Here is a 17,666-nt window from a genome sequence, read left to right on the forward strand (position 1 = left end):
GCGTGTACATGTGTGTGTGTACGTGTGTGTGTGCGTGTACATGTGTGTGTGTCTTTGTGTCAGTGTTTGTTTCCCCATAATCGCTTGATAATCGGTGTTGTGTTTACGTGCCCGTAACTTCATTACAATTATTAACACATGAAGCTGAATGTACATGGTACGAATGACACGTCACTCATCAAACTAATTGAATGTTTTTGTTTGATATTTTTCCAGGTGAACTACTGGGACCGAGACAGAGACGACCCTATCAGGTATTCTGTGCGTCAGTATAACACTGAAGGAAAAACTGTGGTGATCGGCCTTTTACCAAATTCTTATTACTGGGTTACTGTACAAGTTTTTAATACTGCTGGACTAGGACCTGTCAGTGAAACTTATCTCGGTACCACTGGAATGGAAGGTAAGTATTGTTCAAATGCTTATATAATGATATATTTGATAATCTTTCCAGTTTGAATCTTAGTTTGTGCTTATTCCTAATATAGTTAAACATAATACACATAACTTTTTCCAGCTCTCTGTTAAACTAAGCTAGAGATGGCAGTCTTTGAGAGTCGTAAACGAAGCACTTATGCGGAGAATAAAAAAAAAGCAAAATTCAATTATTAAGCCGCAAAACTGTCAAGGTATCGGACGCTCTCCGACAAGTTCGTGGTCAAGCTTGTGGCAGTGGGAGACGTCCGGTGCTTTTGGCCCTCCCCCACCCCTGCTCGACGCTATTAGGGTGGAGATGGCTTCTCGCAATTGCGAGCGCCGTGAATCAGAATGCTCCCCTCGGAGGGAACGCCTTTTCCATTTTGCCTGCTAGGATTATAAGGCGGTCTGACTTACCGGAAATTGTACCTTCCGCTCCCTAATGTGTTGTTACTCCACATATACATGCATACATACATACATACATGCATATATATATATATATATATATATATATATATATATATATATATATATATATATGCGAGTAAAAATAAATACAAAAAAGGTGGGTTTTTTGTATGATTGTGTATATATATATATATATATATATATATATATATATATATTTATATACACACACACACACACACACACAGACGAGGAATATTAAGTAAAGACCCTGAAGAAACTTTTCTCCTCTAGGCAACAAGGCCCGAAATATGGGGGGAGGGGGCAGTCGATTAGATTGACCCTAGTACGCAACTGGTACTTAATTTATCGACCCCGGACCGATGAAAGGGAAAGTCAACCTCGGCAGAATTTGAACAAAGAACGTAATGACATGAAATACCGCTAAGCATTTTGCCTGTCGTGCTAACGCTTCTGCCAACTCGCCGCCTTAAAGACCCTGAAGAAATTGTGCCAGTGTTATAGTAGGGTTGCAATTGAAACGGTTACTAATCAATGCAGTTGTAACATGTAGGTCTATGTAAAGCTGTATACATATATTAAGAGAATTAAACGGTAATGCTTGCAACTTCGTAATAATCCTTATTATTAATATTGTAACTAACTAACTAATTGTCTATAATAGTCCAATAGGGACCTAACAAACTGAAACTTCGAAGTCACTGTCAATACAATTCTTGTTAATGTATGATAAACTGCGGTAGCTGTCGTATCGCTGGTGGGGGCGACTGATCGTTGTTATCGCTGGCGGTACAGTGTCCATCATTGACAAAACCAAGGAAGCTGTAAATCACGTGATCTGGTGGTCTCGGGCCTGGAGATGGCGTGGGTTTGTTTTCCTGCTAATGACATAGACAAGCGTGCATCTTGCACCAAAAGCCAATATGAGAGTTTCGTCCATGGTATCTACCGCAGTATAGTTTGTTCTAAAAGAACATCCACGTTTCAGTGCGGATAAATTTTACTTCTATAACCATCTTGCTTTCTTTTCATATATACTTGTAATATGTAGCCTGTTTTTATTCTGTATTATCTCAGTTTGTTTATTACTGTTAATTCACGATCATATAACAGATTCGTTACCATGCCAGGCGAAACGCTTAGCGGCGTTTCTTCCAGCTTTATGTTCAGAGTTCAAATTCCGCCGAGGTCGACTTTGCTTTTCATTCTTTCAGAGTCAATAAAATAAGTACCAGTTGAACACTAGAGTCTATGTAATCGACTTGAAACCCTCACCTCAAAGTTGCTAGCCTAGTACTAAAATGAGAAGGAATTATTATTAATTAGCTAGCAAACTTACTTATTCAAACTCTCATGTTCATGAAAAACTCAACTAAACTACTTTTTCTTCAGCTACAAAAATAATTCCCAGTTTGGTGTAACATTGTTAATATTTTATTCTTGTGTAAATCTTTTCCTCCCTTCTAAAACCCACATTGCATATAAAACCAGTACAATATTTGCCAGGGACACAAGTCACGTGTGCTCAAACATACACACTCACTCATATACTACTTCACTCGTATACATTTACACACAAACACACACATTTTGTACTACTATACTTAAATTTAAACCAATCAAACATTTACGTAACACAGTGGGCCGCTAAAGGAATATATAATATTTAAATGGATTACTCATTTATCACTCAGTTACCTCAACACGTAATTCAACCAAATTTCTTTAAGTTGATGTCTATGGTTTCATTTAAAACTATTCGAAACTTGTGATAATGATATGATTCTCAGTACGACGTTCTGGCTTTATACAAAGCATTTCTTTCATTAGAATATTCGCAGAGAAAAAATAGTTGTGAAAAATATATTATTTCTCTTCATCAGAAATCAGATTTTTCATAAAATATGTTAGTAAAATGAAATGTTTACAATTTGGTGACACAATCTGGTGTTCATAGATGACTAAAATATATATACATTCTTTTTTGCTATTTTAAAGCTCCTGAGGTATATCCAACCGAAGTACACGTCTATTCACATGGTCCTGATAGTGTATTAGTGACGTTTAGAGGTGTTACTGTGGAATCAGTGGATGAAGATTCAGTGTCTGGTTATAAGGTATATATTTAACTTGCCTTTCTAATAGTCTTTCATGGAAATTCTAATGAACAAAATCAACTAATTTTAACCTTCACGAGAAACTATAGCACTGAACTAAATGTAAAAAAGAAAGCAAATACGAAGAAATATAAAAAAAAGTGGCTGCGTGTTTGAGAAGCTTGCTTCCCCACCTTGCAGTCTTGGGTTCGGTCCCACTGTTCAGCAACTTGGACAAGTGTCAATTACTGTAGCTCCGGTCCGACCAAAGCCTTATTAGTTGGTAACTAAAAGTAGTCTGTCGTATGTATATATATATATATATATATATATATATATATATATATATTAAATATATACTTTTATAAAACAAATTTTACAAAATATATAGTATCTGTTAACAGTCTTAGAAAAAAGCTCACAGGTGAGTTTTTGTATATATATATATATGTATACATGTCTCTTAAAAGATAGAGCTCAAAATCAATGCATTGAAGATACTTTATTGCAGCAACAATTATAATAACAGAAACAACCACAATAAGCCAAACCTATGCACATTTCAATAGGGTATCCCGGATAAATAAACCACATCATAAGATGTCTCGTAAAATATTGTAACAAATTACAACATATTACAATTTTTGGCAAGGGATTTTTACGTTGTAAACCGGGCGGTGTACGTCACTGGATTTCGGTTGACTTGTTTGTTTACACTCTGTAAGAAAATAACGATGGTAGGTTGCGTGCCGTCGATTATTCTTTCACCCTCTTGGATGATGTGTGTGTTTTGCTAATAATAGTAGTATTGGTGATGGCAATAATGCAACCCTGAAGAGATGGAGTATCCAGAAATTTGTAATATGTTGTAATTTGTTACAATATTTTACGAGACATCTTATGATGTGGTTTATTTATCCGGGATACCCTATATATATATATATATATATATATATATATATATATAATCTTAAAAGATAGAGCTCAAAATCAATGCATTGAAGATACTTTATTGCAGCAACAATTATAATAACAGAAACAACCACAATAAGCCAAACCTATGCACATTTCAATAGGGTATCCCGGATAAATAAACCACATCATAAGATGTCTCGTAAAATATTGTAACAAATTACAACATATTACAAATTTCTGGATACTCCATCTCTTCAGGGTTGCATTATTGCCATCACCAATACTACTATTATTAGCAAAACACACACATCATCCAAGAGGGTGAAAGAATAATCGACGGCACGCAACCTACCATCGTTATTTTCTTACAGAGTGTAAACAAACAAGTCAACCGAAATCCAGTGACGTACACCGCCCGGTTTACAACGTAAAAATCCCTTGCCAAAAATTGTAATATGTTGTAATTTGTTACAATATTTTACGAGACATCTTATGATGTGGTTTATTTATCCGGGATACCCTATTGAAATGTGCATAGGTTTGGCTTATTGTGGTTGTTTCTGTTATTATAATTGTTGCTGCAATAAAGTATCTTCAATGCATTGATTTTGAGCTCTATCTTTTAAGAGACATGTATACATATATATATACAAAAACTCACCTGTGAGCTTTTTGCTAAGACTGTTAACAGATACTATATATTTTGTAAAATTTGTTTTATAAAAGTATATATTTAATATATATATATATATATATATATATATATATATATATATATATATATATACGCGTGTGTGTGTGTGTATGTATGTATGCGTGGCGTGTGTGTATCCGTGCATATGTATATAAATATATCAAGGGTATTGGCACTTCAACCATACTGGAGAAATTATAATTATATACATATGCACGTTATTATTAATTTAATGTATAAAGTTTTATAGCCTGCCGACTACTTGATAAAAACCATTAACGTGATTTTTATCCTTATATTCTTTTATGAATTAATATATATATATATATATATATATATATATATATATATATATATATATATATATATATATATATATATATATATATATATATATATATATATATATATATATATAAGTAGACAGACAGGCATACAAACACACAGACAGACACACAGACAAACAAACAGAGAAACGGATAGATAGATAGATAGATAGAATAGATAGATAGATAGATAGATAGATAGATAGATAGATAGATAGATAGATAGATAGATAGATAGATAGATAGATACGAGCAGAAGTACTGATTCGTTTCCGTGATAACTAAAGTAAAGACAATCATATATATTTGGGATAAATTGTTTTAAACAAACGCTTGCAGTATTCACTCAACCTATGCATGTTGGCTCACTCAAAGTTTTCCTATCCTTACTCTGCAGGTGATTCAAATTGAGTTTCATGGAAGTTGAGCTTCATGAAAAAGGATATTAAAAAAAAAACAGTATATTAAATAAAATAAAAGCAGAGCAAAATTAAATTTTGTCTTTATTCTAATTTTCTCGGGCAATATATTTTTCAAATTATCATACTAATTGACATAACTGTAAATGAGTTATATTTCTAATCAGTAATATTGTCTTTCGTATGGTGAAGTGTGTGTGACAATACTATCTTTTTAGGTTTCTCTTTTTCTTAATAGCTAAAACGAACAAATTTCAGAAAAATGTCATATAATCTACATTTGTGTTGACATTTGCGTTGCTACTATACAAAATTTCAGCTTCTTAAGTGCAAAATGTGGCCTACAATTTAGAAAATACATATGAACATAGTGTGTGTGTGTATGTGCATATATTATATATTTCGCTCAGGCACACCGATGCTTATAACCTGCGTTAGAACTCATTATACATATACTTTAGAACAAATCATCACTTAAAGACAAAGCGGTAACAGGAAATTTTAATAAGGGAAAGAAATGACCTCACGTAGTACCATTATATATATGTGTGGGGGGTGTATTTTATTAATTTTGCCTGTACGGCTGGTATTCGCTGCCACTAATGATGGTATTTTGATAGTACTATCACTCTCATATTTACTTATGTATGTATGTATGTATGTATTCTATCGGTGTCTTTTACCGAACCGCTAAGTTACGGGGACGTAAACACACCAACATCGGTTGTCAAACGATGGTGGGAGGGACAAACGCAGACTCAAACACACACACACTCACATATATATATGCATACGATGGGTTTCTTTCAGTTTCCGTCTACCAAATCCACTTACAAAGCTTGGGTCGGCCGGAGGGTATATTAGAAGACACTTGCCCAAGGTGCTATGCAGCGGGACTGAACCAGAAACCATGTGGTTGGTAAGCAAGCCACTCCTGCGCTACATATATAAATATGTGTGTCCGTCTGTCTGTATGTGTCTCTGTGTGTGTCTGTGTCTGTGTGTGTGCGTGCGTATGCGTGCGTGTGTGTGTGTGTATGTTTATTCACATGATCACATGATTTGATGCTCTGTTAAACAGGAAGGTATATCTTTCCATCTAGCAAAGCAAGTATAATTTCAGTTGGAGTTCAGTGAACCCATTTACGTAGAGCTTGATGTTTCAGTATATGATTTCATGTATTAAACCTCAAATAAAATATCCTGTCAAATATGTCAAATACTACTATCTTTGATGATTAAAATATTTGTAAGCCTGTATCGAAATGATCAAATTAAAGATATTTGTATTTACATATAATAGCTGTGATGTTTAATCAAGTCTTCTAAAGCATAGCATGTTTAGCTCTAATGGGTAAAAGCTAAAATCAGCACGTGATCATGGAATTAGTTTCACGAGGGCTTATCTCTAAGCACTTAATGGCTCCCGAACAGCAAAAGAACAAATGATCACATATTGCAAATGAGAGGTATATTAAAGTGAATTTACTTGAGTATAGAATTGGTACTTATTTTACCAAAATAAGAATAGAGATCCATGAATAGAGATCCATGAAATTAGATATTTTATGATTGTAGTCTTCGACTTCACTAAATACCTCGCCCCATGTTATAGATTTTTCTCATTTCTTTTCATGTGACATTTTATAAATTTTGAGAAAATTGTAATAACATGTTGTGATACTCATTACCTTTTCTCAGAAATGTTTGTCGTATGAGGAGATGTAATTTCAACTGAGATTTTAATGCGGGTTACAATCTTGTCTCACAAAGAGTGTATCCCTTGATTTATCTCGTTCGATCTATATCTGTTTAATTATTCATTTATTTTGATTAAGCATTATGAAGTGGGTAAGATGAGATGAACTGGGAGAATCATTAAAGCGTAGGAAAATATGCCTCACAACATATCTTCCGGCTCATTACAATCTGAGTTCAAGTTTCGCCGAGGTCAACTTTACTTTTCATACTTCTGGAATCGATTAAATAAAGTACCAATGAAGTACTAAAGTCGATGGTATCGACAAATCCTCTCCTTTCACAATTACCGACATGTGCCTAAATTAGTAGTCATTAGGAAGTGAGTGCGTCGTAGTGACTAATTGATGAGATAACCTATATTCATAAACAAATTTTATTTTCAGCTGTGCTGTTGGAAGGTTCAGGAGAAATATGATCTAGAAAAATGTATAGAAGTTGGTTTAGTAAATCAGTATGTTCTTACTGGTTTGGAAAAACATTTCCTCTACAATGTACGAGTGATGGCGAGCAGTGCAGGTGGTGATGGCAAAAGAAGTGAGACAACATATTTCACATTAGGTAGGTGGCATTGTTTCAGAATTTCTTATCATTCAGAATTGCTTGTCCTTATACTAAGGTATTTAGAAAGTAAAAAGTGATTCAACAATATCCGTGTAGTGTATTATTGGCTTTCGGAGGTTTTTGATACTTTTTTTGTTTTTGTTTTTATTTTGGCGGGAGGGAATCTTGTATCGTCATGATACATCAAATGTCATATAACTATTGCAAACATAACTCCTTTGGGAGGATTTCTTATGCCTATATATTATCTAAGAAAATGCCTCGTAGAAAACTACCTTTGCATCATGAGTGCAGCAAGTGAAATGTCATGGCATGTCACTGCTATGCATGGGAAGAATGCGAAAGCGATCGGATAGGACATCACTCCTATCTCTTTTTTTCTTTCCTTTTTTTTTTCTTTTTGAATGGCTTATATTATAGGGTTGCAAAAGGCGGTGAGCTGGCAGAAACGTTAGCGTAACTAGCATCGATTTCATCGACCCCGGATTGATGAAATAAACGTCGAACTCAGCGGAATTTGAACACAGAACGTAACAAAGGGCGAAATACCGCTAAGCATTTCGTCCAGCGTGCTAACGATTCTGCCAGCTCGCCGTCTTTGTTGTTTAAAACTAATAACACTTCCTAAGCTGTACTATATGTTTATTTCTTCCTTTTATTTTCAGGTGGACAGATACCCTTTGATCAATTGCAATTTGATGTTCTCGCAACAGGGTCTTACTTATCAGCAATTAAAATACTCATTGTAGCATCAATAATTATCAATTTTATTTTACAGTTATGATTTCTAACTTGGTGGATTTCAATTTAATTTGAAGATGAAGCTTAGAAATATATAAATTCTTTGTGGCTTGCATAACTTGTTAAACTAAAGTTGACATTTAAAGTACTAAATACTGTGAATATATTACGCTATAGACTTGATCATCTTTATATTAGATGTATATTGGTACCAACTCTTGTATTGCAAACTGATTCAAATTTTCTGTCTGAATAACCATAATTCACTTACATGACTCCAAAATCATAAATATCACATTTTCTTATTTTCGAACCACTGAAATTCTCATACGAAGCAACTATTTTATATATATCATAAAGTGCTATATTAAATGGAAGACTAAATTGAAATATTCCCTTTCCAATTATTTTGACTGTTATCACTCAGGGTCAAATTTTAGAATAGCAAGTCTCAAGACGTGTAATTAACTGGTCGGCATAACCCGTATAAACCTTGATCAACATCTATATTCTGATAATTACAAATGTTATTACAATAAACGCAGAATCAATTCCTATTCAATAGTCAGATTACGTCATGTTATGCCCTCTCTCTCTCTCTCTCTCTCTCTCTCTCTCTCTCTCTCTCTCTCTCTCTCTCTCTTTCTCTCTCTCTCTCTCTCTCGAAAGTCTGCCGAAATATGGGACTAGCTATATGCCTAAATTATTCTGTAATAAAATACAGTTGACAATACTTTCTATGTAAACATGTTTATTTCCAATAAAGCTAATTTCTATGTAAACATGTTCATTTCCAATAAAATTACTCTTAAACCACGAACTGAACTATTTCAAAGATAGTTTAACATTATTGGGGACGAACTTTTCAGTTAATCTGGTGTAGTTATAAAATATACCACAGCAATTCTATACCACAGGATATAAACCTGTCCGTGTATATCATCAAAATGCAATATCAAGATATAAAGGCTATGACAGATTTCGAAAACATAATTCGTGTTGGTCTTTGAAGATATTTATGATCTTCCAGTCAATAAGCAAAAATAATTCTACAAAACTATCCGTTCGTACCTGAAAAACGTATTTCAAGATATAAGAATATGCTTGTCAAAAGCATATCTAATACTATTCCTTCGTTTCACGTAATTCTTATAATTCAAAACAGGCTGTAGTTATCCCGATTTTGTGAAGTAAATCTGCAGTGGGGGTTCGAGAACATCTGAGATTTCGAAAAAAAAAACATCAAGTGGGGAAAGAATTGAGAATTTGTGTTAGATAGTTGACAACATTTCTTTAACATCAACCATCGGAATTAGATTGGTACCTGTTGGATGACAGTAACATTTGTATTTTGAACAATGTCATTTTTGCAGAGTTAAGATTGTACGGTTACAAACTCATTCGTGGTTTTTAAAATTCTGTGGGAGGCTATGACGAACTTTCAGTAGCATATCTTGAGATGCGTTGCTGATTGTTTCACGACATTTTTTCTTTTATTGTATTTTGTATTTTTACATTCCCCATCTCATTATCAGCTGGTAGCTGACTATCGAGTTCAACTAAAATATAAAATTTACAAGCTGAACCTCTAAATCATCGCTGTTAAATTCAACAAACATATTCGTAGAAATATGAATTTTTTCTTCTTGTCTCCAAGTATAAATCTCTTTGAGGCGCGCTCTCAACTTGTCAGCAGGTCAGGTATATGCTTTGGGAAGAATGTTAGTGTTCGTTTGAAATCACAAGAGGTTTTGACTGTAACTCTATTGATGTTAATGTTTCTTCTGAGACTTGGAGAAAAAAATCGAAAGTCTTAAAAAAGCCTCTGTGAAACATTTAGCGCTGATTCTTTATTTTCACCTGAGCCTGATTCAGAATTTCTGCCTGCCTTACTCCTTTATCTATATTGCACTTTGCAATATAGATAAAGGAGGTGAAAATGAGAGTAGCTACATCGAAATCCATTCTTCACCAAGTGCCACATATTAGAGGAGGATCTTAGTAATAAAAGTGTAGAAAAACGGCGGTGCTCCAGCATGGCCACAGCTCTGAGCTGAAACTACAAAAAAAAATGATTTAAAGTGCATAATCTAGGAATCCTTTCGGGGTCACTAAAAGTAATTTAAAGAGCATAGACCAGGAATTCTTTCGGGGTCGACAAAAATAAGTACCAGTTTGAGCACTAGGGTCGATATAATCGACTTAACCCCGCCTTAGAAAGTTCTGACATGGTGCCAAAATGTGAAGCCATTAATTCTAGCTCCTTTGCATTTGAAAATAATTACATATAGATATGATACATACATACACACACACGCACACGCACATTATATATATATATGTGTGTGTGTGTTTACATATATGTATATATACACATACACATATTTAATGTGTGTGTGCGTTTCTTGGCGTATGTGTATTTATCCATATATATATATATAATGTATTATACGACGCCAGTATAAAAGTGTGCATGAGGTCATAGTTAATAGCATATATACCTGTATGAATTCTAGTATCGTTCTGTAACGAACTATAAAACAAATTCAATAAAAACGGGAAAATAATACTTCTAAACAAATGCAAAAGGAAAAATTATTTCAGATTCTTGTGAAGAATACACGAGAATTTATGACACAAATATAAAAAAAAAAAATTACATTCAATAAATTTAGAAATGTAAAGAATAGTTCTTCGGAAAGATTTATTAAACATTACTCAACTGCGGGATTCATCTGACATTTATCATGTACAGGCAATATAGATTTTTTTTTCTTTCATTTTGTCCTTGCTACAAATGTCGTTTTTGTAAAGAAATTATCTATGAATATTGTCAGTGGAGGAGGCTGGTAGATTGTATCAGTTCAGTATTAAGGATAATAAAATGGTAATGTTATGGTAAACAATTGAAATAATAACAAATGATAAATACATTGTTACATCGTTGTGTGCAAAAATATTTCACGTCACGTTGTTATTGAATTCATTTAGGTTTTAACCTGTCTTTCAAAGTGGTTCATTGCTTGACCAAATGACAGCAACAACTTGAAATCTTTGGACAGAAACTTAACAAAATTGAATGCTATAATTGTAGTGTACATATGCACATATCCTCTCAGACAACATTTTAAATGTTTGTGTGTGTGAGTGTATATAATAATAATAATAATAATAATAATAATAATAATAATAATAATAATAATAATAATAATAATGATGATGATGATAAAAATAATAATTTAAGTAACCATATGAGTGTGTGTATGTATGTATGTATGTATGTATGTATGTATGTATGTTTGTACGTATGTATATACTTGTATGTATGTCATTATTCAGTTCTATTTCAAGATTTTTGCCAATAGAGAATGAGCCGGTTTCTAACCTAGATCCAAGGTTCCTTCATTGGAATTTCAGCAACATCAACAGGGTATTTTTGTATGTATGCATGTATGTATGTATGTATGTATACGTGCAGATTTGTATGTTTTGTTTTACGTATGTATTTTCATGCATTACGTATGTATTTTCATGTTTATCTAGACATGCTCATATATACTTAAATGATAAACTTCTGGAAAGTTTTACAGATTTTTACAGTTCCAGTAATGGCTTGGATCTGTAGTCTTCGAATCATCTTTCTTCTTTCTGGTTTTTAAAAGCCTAATTTGTCAAGATTGGTATTTAGGCAGTGTGTTACATATCCTCGCGCTCCAATAATTACAAGTATAAACCTGAACTTGTAATCTGGATAGAATAACTGAAAATTTCTTAATAGTTCAACGTAGGCATTTTGTTTTTCGCTGATCTGCAACTTTGTTAACATTCGCGTACTCCGAATCCTCTAGTCCGATCCATCATTTCCTACATTCTTTCTCACACGCTCTTAACCTCTTCAACGTGTACCTATAATCTACATGATGTAACTGTTCGTAACTCTTTTCCTATAAATGTGTGTGTTTGTGTGTTTGTGTGTCTGTGTTTGTGCCCCCAACATCGCTTGACAACCGATGCTGGTGTGCTTACGTCTCCGTAACTTAGCGGTTCAGCAAAAGAAACCGATAGAATGAGTACTAGGCTTACAAAGAATAAGTCTTGGGTCGATTTGCTCGACTAAAGGCGGTGCTCCAGCATGGCCGCAGTCAAATGACTGAAACAAGTAAAAGAGAAAAAAAATGAGAAATGTATAAAAATAATTTTTAATTCCATTAGACATTCTAAAATACTATTAAATTTTTAAAAAGTTAAAATCGGACAGAACTTATGAGATGACCTGATATCTTTAAATGAATAATAAACAAGTCGTCGTCGTCGTCATCATCATCATCATCGTCTTCATCATCATCATCATACTGTTATTATTATCATTAAAGGCAGCGAGGTGGCTGAGTTGTTATCGCGCCAGACAAAATGCTTAGCGGCATTTCGTCCGATTCTTTACGTCCTGAGTTCAAACACTGCCCAGCTCGACTTTGCCTTTAATCTTTTCCATGTCAATAAAATAAGTACCAGTTGAGCACTGGGGTCGATGCAATCGACTTTCTCGCCCCTCGAAATTGCTGGCCTTGTGCCCCATTGTTAAACACTGGTGGCGAGTTGCAGAATCGTTAGCGCCCTGAGCAAAATGCTTAACATTTTTTCGCCTGTCTTAATGTTCTGAGTTCAAATTTCGCGAAGTCTACTTTGTCTTTTATCCTTTCAAACGATAAAATAAGTACTAGTTAAGCATCGGGGTCGATGTAATCAATAGTCCAAAATTTCAGCCCTTGTGCCTATAGTAGAAAGGATTATTATTTTTATTAATAATATTTTGGTTGTTTTGAGATGATTGGACGTATTTCGACTCACTCTCTCAATATTATAGATTTTTTTACTGAATGAATTTACAAGAAAAATTGCTTACTAATGGGGACTTTCTACGGAAAGAGACAGGAACTTGATAGTTTGCGAGGAGAATTTGTCTGTTCAAAGGAAAAATAGTATTTAATTTGCGAAGTAAAAATCTTAGATCGTAAATTAACAATACGGCTAAGCTATGCAGAAACACTCCCCAAAACCCAATCGAGAGCAAATACATTTGTTGTGGGTAGTAAAGAAAAAAAGTAATTAAATTTCTCTTCAAAATACATATATTTAACAAAAACAAAAATTAATGAGGTGGGGTAAAGGCAGATGGAGCGGAATACAGTGACTCCAATAACAGATATCAGAATATAAAGGACAGTTTTTCACTCGTGTCTGTAAACTGTCCATATTCGTCTTTATGCTAAATGTATCATATTTTAATATGTGCTATATACTACCCTCATCCAACCGTTTATTATATAGATATTCTGTAATCCCTGTTTGTGTGATACATTTGTGTTCGATGTGTTGGCTCTTTTGTGGAATATATAATGGATTATTATTACTTCATTGCACGGTATGGATCTAAAATACGTTTTTTGTCGATTTATCTTCAACCTGTCACCTTTAACAAAAAAGAGAGACAGTATCTTTCAAAGAATATAAGTCGTTCCAAGGACGGCAATAAATAAAAGGTTATTATTGTTTTAGTTATTGCTTTCGCTACCGTTGTTGTTGTTGCTGTTGGTGTGTTTATTGTTGCTCCTGCGATTGTTGTTGTTGTCTTATGTTGTTACTATTTATCAGCTGTCACTGGCTGAATGGTAAAAAGAGGGATCATGTTTTAAACAGTTAATTTGGAAAAAAATAATTGACATTGATTGTTAATAGAAGTTTAATTAATGGAAAAACAAGAAAGAGTAAAACCAGTATTATTATCGTGTGTGGCTGATATTACGAATTAGACTAACTTGAAATACAGTGGGTGTGTAAGGACAGAAAAGAAAGCCAGATATATTGCAATATGAGAGCGGCTGATAAATAATAGTTATTATTATTACTTCAGTGCAGTGGGACAGGTTTTGACTGTATGTGGTGATTTGCATTCGTTTTTGCATTTCCTATTGTACTTACGGCGCTCGGACAATTCCTTGTAGGTCAATTTATACTTATTTATAAGAGTTTTTTCTTTGTAAAAAGCTCCTATTTCTCAGTATTCATAGTAAATATAATTTGTTTGCCTTAGATTCTGGGTGCTGTATTATAGATATACTTCATATTTTTCTTGTATTTTTTACTTTGTGTAATATAGCAAGTTTGTAGTGAAGGCGCGTATCGCATAGTGGTTAGAGTGTTACACTCGCGATTGCAAGATGGTAGTTTTGATTCCCGAACCGAACGATGCATTGTGTTCTTGAGCAAAACGCTTCGTTTTACGCTGTTCCACTCCGCTCATCTGTAAATGAGTTTCAGCAACAGCTGGAAAGTTAACCCTGCGACAGATCGACGTCCTGTTCAGGAAGAAGAGAGAGTATTGTAAAATATTCTTTTTTCACTGAGTTGGTATTCAATGCCTGGTCCTGGGCAGTGCTGATTAGGCTTTCTTTTTTTAGGTCACCCTTGTTGAGCCACCTCCGTGATGCTTCCTGATCTTTTACTTTGTCGGTTTCACTGATCATGTAATTCCATACGGAGTAGGGCTTCTTCTCTCTCGTTGGCTGTTCTTGATACGAATTCATGAGCACACTCAAGTCCATTTTTGTTAACTCCTTCTGCGTTAGCAGCATACTGTAGCAGGTCTTGTTTTCTGTTTACCAAATATTCTGCCATGTTTCTTCTTTCATTGTTGATGCACTCCCCTACACTAATCTGCCCACGTCCACCTTTACCTCTCTTCATGTAGAGCCTGTGTACATTTGTCTTAGGGTGGAGGGTACCATGCATTGTTATTGTCTTTCGAGTAGTGCGATCGAGTCGGTTAATCTCCATTTGTGTCCTGGCGAGCTGGCAGAATTGTTAGCACACCGGGCGAAATGCTTAGCGTTATTTCGTCTGCCGCTACGTTCTGAGTTCAAGTTCAGCCGAGGTCGACTTTGCCTTTCATCCTTCCGGGGGCGATAAATTAAGTATTAGTTACGCACTGGGGTCAATATAATCGACTTAATCCCTTCCCCAAATTTGAGGCCCTGTGTTTCCTGTAGAAAAGAATGATTATTATTATTATTATTATTATTATTATTATTATTATTATTATTATTATTATTATTATTATTAAGGTGGCGAGTTGGCAGGATCGTTAGCACTGGGTGGCGAAATGTTTAGCGGTATTTCGTCTGCCGGTACGTTCTGAGTTCAAATTCTGCCGACGTCGACTTTGGCTTTCATCCATTCGAGGTCGATTAAATAAGTACCAGTTACGCACTGGGCTCGATGTAATCGATTTAATCCCTTCCTCAAAATTTGAGGCCTCGTGTTTTCAGTAGAAAGGACAATTATTGTTGTTGTTGTTGTTGTTGTGTTGTTGCTATCAGTTGCTTTTATATAGTTCTATGAATATCCTTCCAGTGAATGAAAGATAATACATGTGTGATATAAAACGTACTTTGATTGCTCTTTTGAATGAAACCTATTTTGTAGTTGTTTTTTTATCTTTTATCAGATGCAAAATGTTTCTTTTGCACGAAATCAATCCTAAATATATTTATTCTTGACAAATTAATATCTACTGACGCTGTCGTGATGAGCAGAGGTCATCCAGTGAGATGATCGATATCTTTTACAATGAAGTTACAGTTAATAAATCAACTATAAATAACATTCAATGAATATTTTCGGTTTGTATAAGCTTGTGTTACTATGTTACTGCTAATATGTTAAAGTGTCACAAAATTACAATTAATTCCCCTTGGTAGTTCATATTTCTTTCCGTCGATATATTAAACACAAATAAATCCCAGAACGATGTCTCTCCTCCCCAGATTTTTTATAATAAATACAAAGATGAAATTAAAAAAGTAAAGTGCACGAAGTTAACAATAAAAAGTAATTGGAAGCCTGGAAGCAATTTTTAATTTCAAGCTGCAGAAGTAATTTCAGAATCTGAAGAAACTGGGTTGTTTACATTAGAGGGCTGGCAAGAAATCGCACAGAATCGATATTTAATACTGAAATTTGAATTTTATTTATTCATATTTTCTTTGTTAAATTTTTATTTTTTATGCATGTCTGCAAAACAAGTAGCGACTGTGCTTAAAATATATTGTTTTGTAATTGTGTCAATAAACAAGGTTAGTAGTCAACGTCGAAATCAAAGAACTGAGCGACTTTAAATGAAAGACAATTCAATGATGGATGTGGGTTTCCATAGGAACTGATATAGATACACTAGCAGAAAACATCTCATAGGTATCTAATTATAAATTTTTTAAACTACTTTTCGTGAACATAAGTTATTGGGTATATCTCCGAAGAACATATCTGGAGGAGGTCATTTGATATATTTATCGACAACGTATTTCTTTTATTTATAAATGGCTATATGCTCGCTAAACATGATATTGTTTGTAAATGCACACATTCACAGATTTATCTCGGGAGGCTAGTGATACTTCTGGTATAATAATCTCAAAAAGTTGAAGAGCAAAATTATATCAGGATGAATTTGAAGTCATGAATGTGGATGGTATTTTAATAGTTAGTCTATCAGTTTTGTGGTCTGCCCCACTCACGACATGTTATGTATATGAATATAGAAATGTTCATATGAGGTACACCATCCTCGAACAATTATTTTATATGATATCACTTGGATTCTCAACAATGGTTTCTGATTTAAACACAAGCCTGTAAATATTATGGGAAATAGTTAATCGATACCATCGACCCCAGTACTTGACTAGTACTTTATTTTATCGATCTAGAAATGAAGGACGAAAGGTGAGGTTGAACTCGACGGGAGTTGAGCAGAGGACATAATGAACCGGAACAAATAGTTCATAATAAAACTGGTTCCTGTCCACGCAGCATTTGAAAACGAAGGGTCTAAAAAAGAAATATAATGTAATAAGTATTGTGAACCCTTTGGTTTTAAGTTTCATCAAATGATGAATATAAGCAGCACTCTAATGAAAGAGACTTTATCTCATCTAATCTGCAGTTTTACAACTAGGACTTAACGGCTATGATTGTAGGATCATTTGCAATGAGCTTTAGAGTATATCCTAATTATTTTACCAATATTATACTATTCCACAACCATGGGTACTTATCAAGGATCAAGCAAAGCCAAGCCTCCGCAGCAATTCCCAGTTCACATTGTCAATTAGTGATTTGAACATCAGAAATAGGTTACATGTTTAAATAAAATAAGTATAGATAATAATGATTAATGATAATATATCCCTTTAGAATGGAACAAACTAGAATACATTTCGCAAAGCGGTCTATGTAATAACACCCA

General features: G+C 34.0%; 1 protein-coding gene across 2 annotated transcripts in view; it reads left to right on the forward strand.

Moving 5' to 3' along the window:
* LOC106868129 (contactin) overlaps window positions 1-9,182 on the forward strand; it is a 75,369-nt gene extending 66,187 nt beyond the window's left edge. For both annotated transcript variants that reach the window (XM_014913259.3, XM_052967403.2), the window contains 4 exons: window positions 217-403; window positions 2,848-2,966; window positions 7,444-7,618; window positions 8,287-9,182. In XM_014913259.3, the coding sequence (XP_014768745.2) occupies window positions 217-403; window positions 2,848-2,966; window positions 7,444-7,618; window positions 8,287-8,405 (600 nt within the window). In that variant the 3' untranslated portion in view covers window positions 8,406-9,182. The remainder of the gene's footprint in view (window positions 1-216; window positions 404-2,847; window positions 2,967-7,443; window positions 7,619-8,286) is intronic.
* The last annotated feature ends 8,484 nt before the right edge of the window (window positions 9,183-17,666 follow it).

Source organism: Octopus bimaculoides, chromosome 4, assembly GCF_046866305.1.
Source record: "Octopus bimaculoides isolate indiv1 chromosome 4, ASM4686630v1, whole genome shotgun sequence".
Lineage (NCBI taxonomy): Eukaryota > Metazoa > Mollusca > Cephalopoda > Octopoda > Octopodidae > Octopus > Octopus bimaculoides.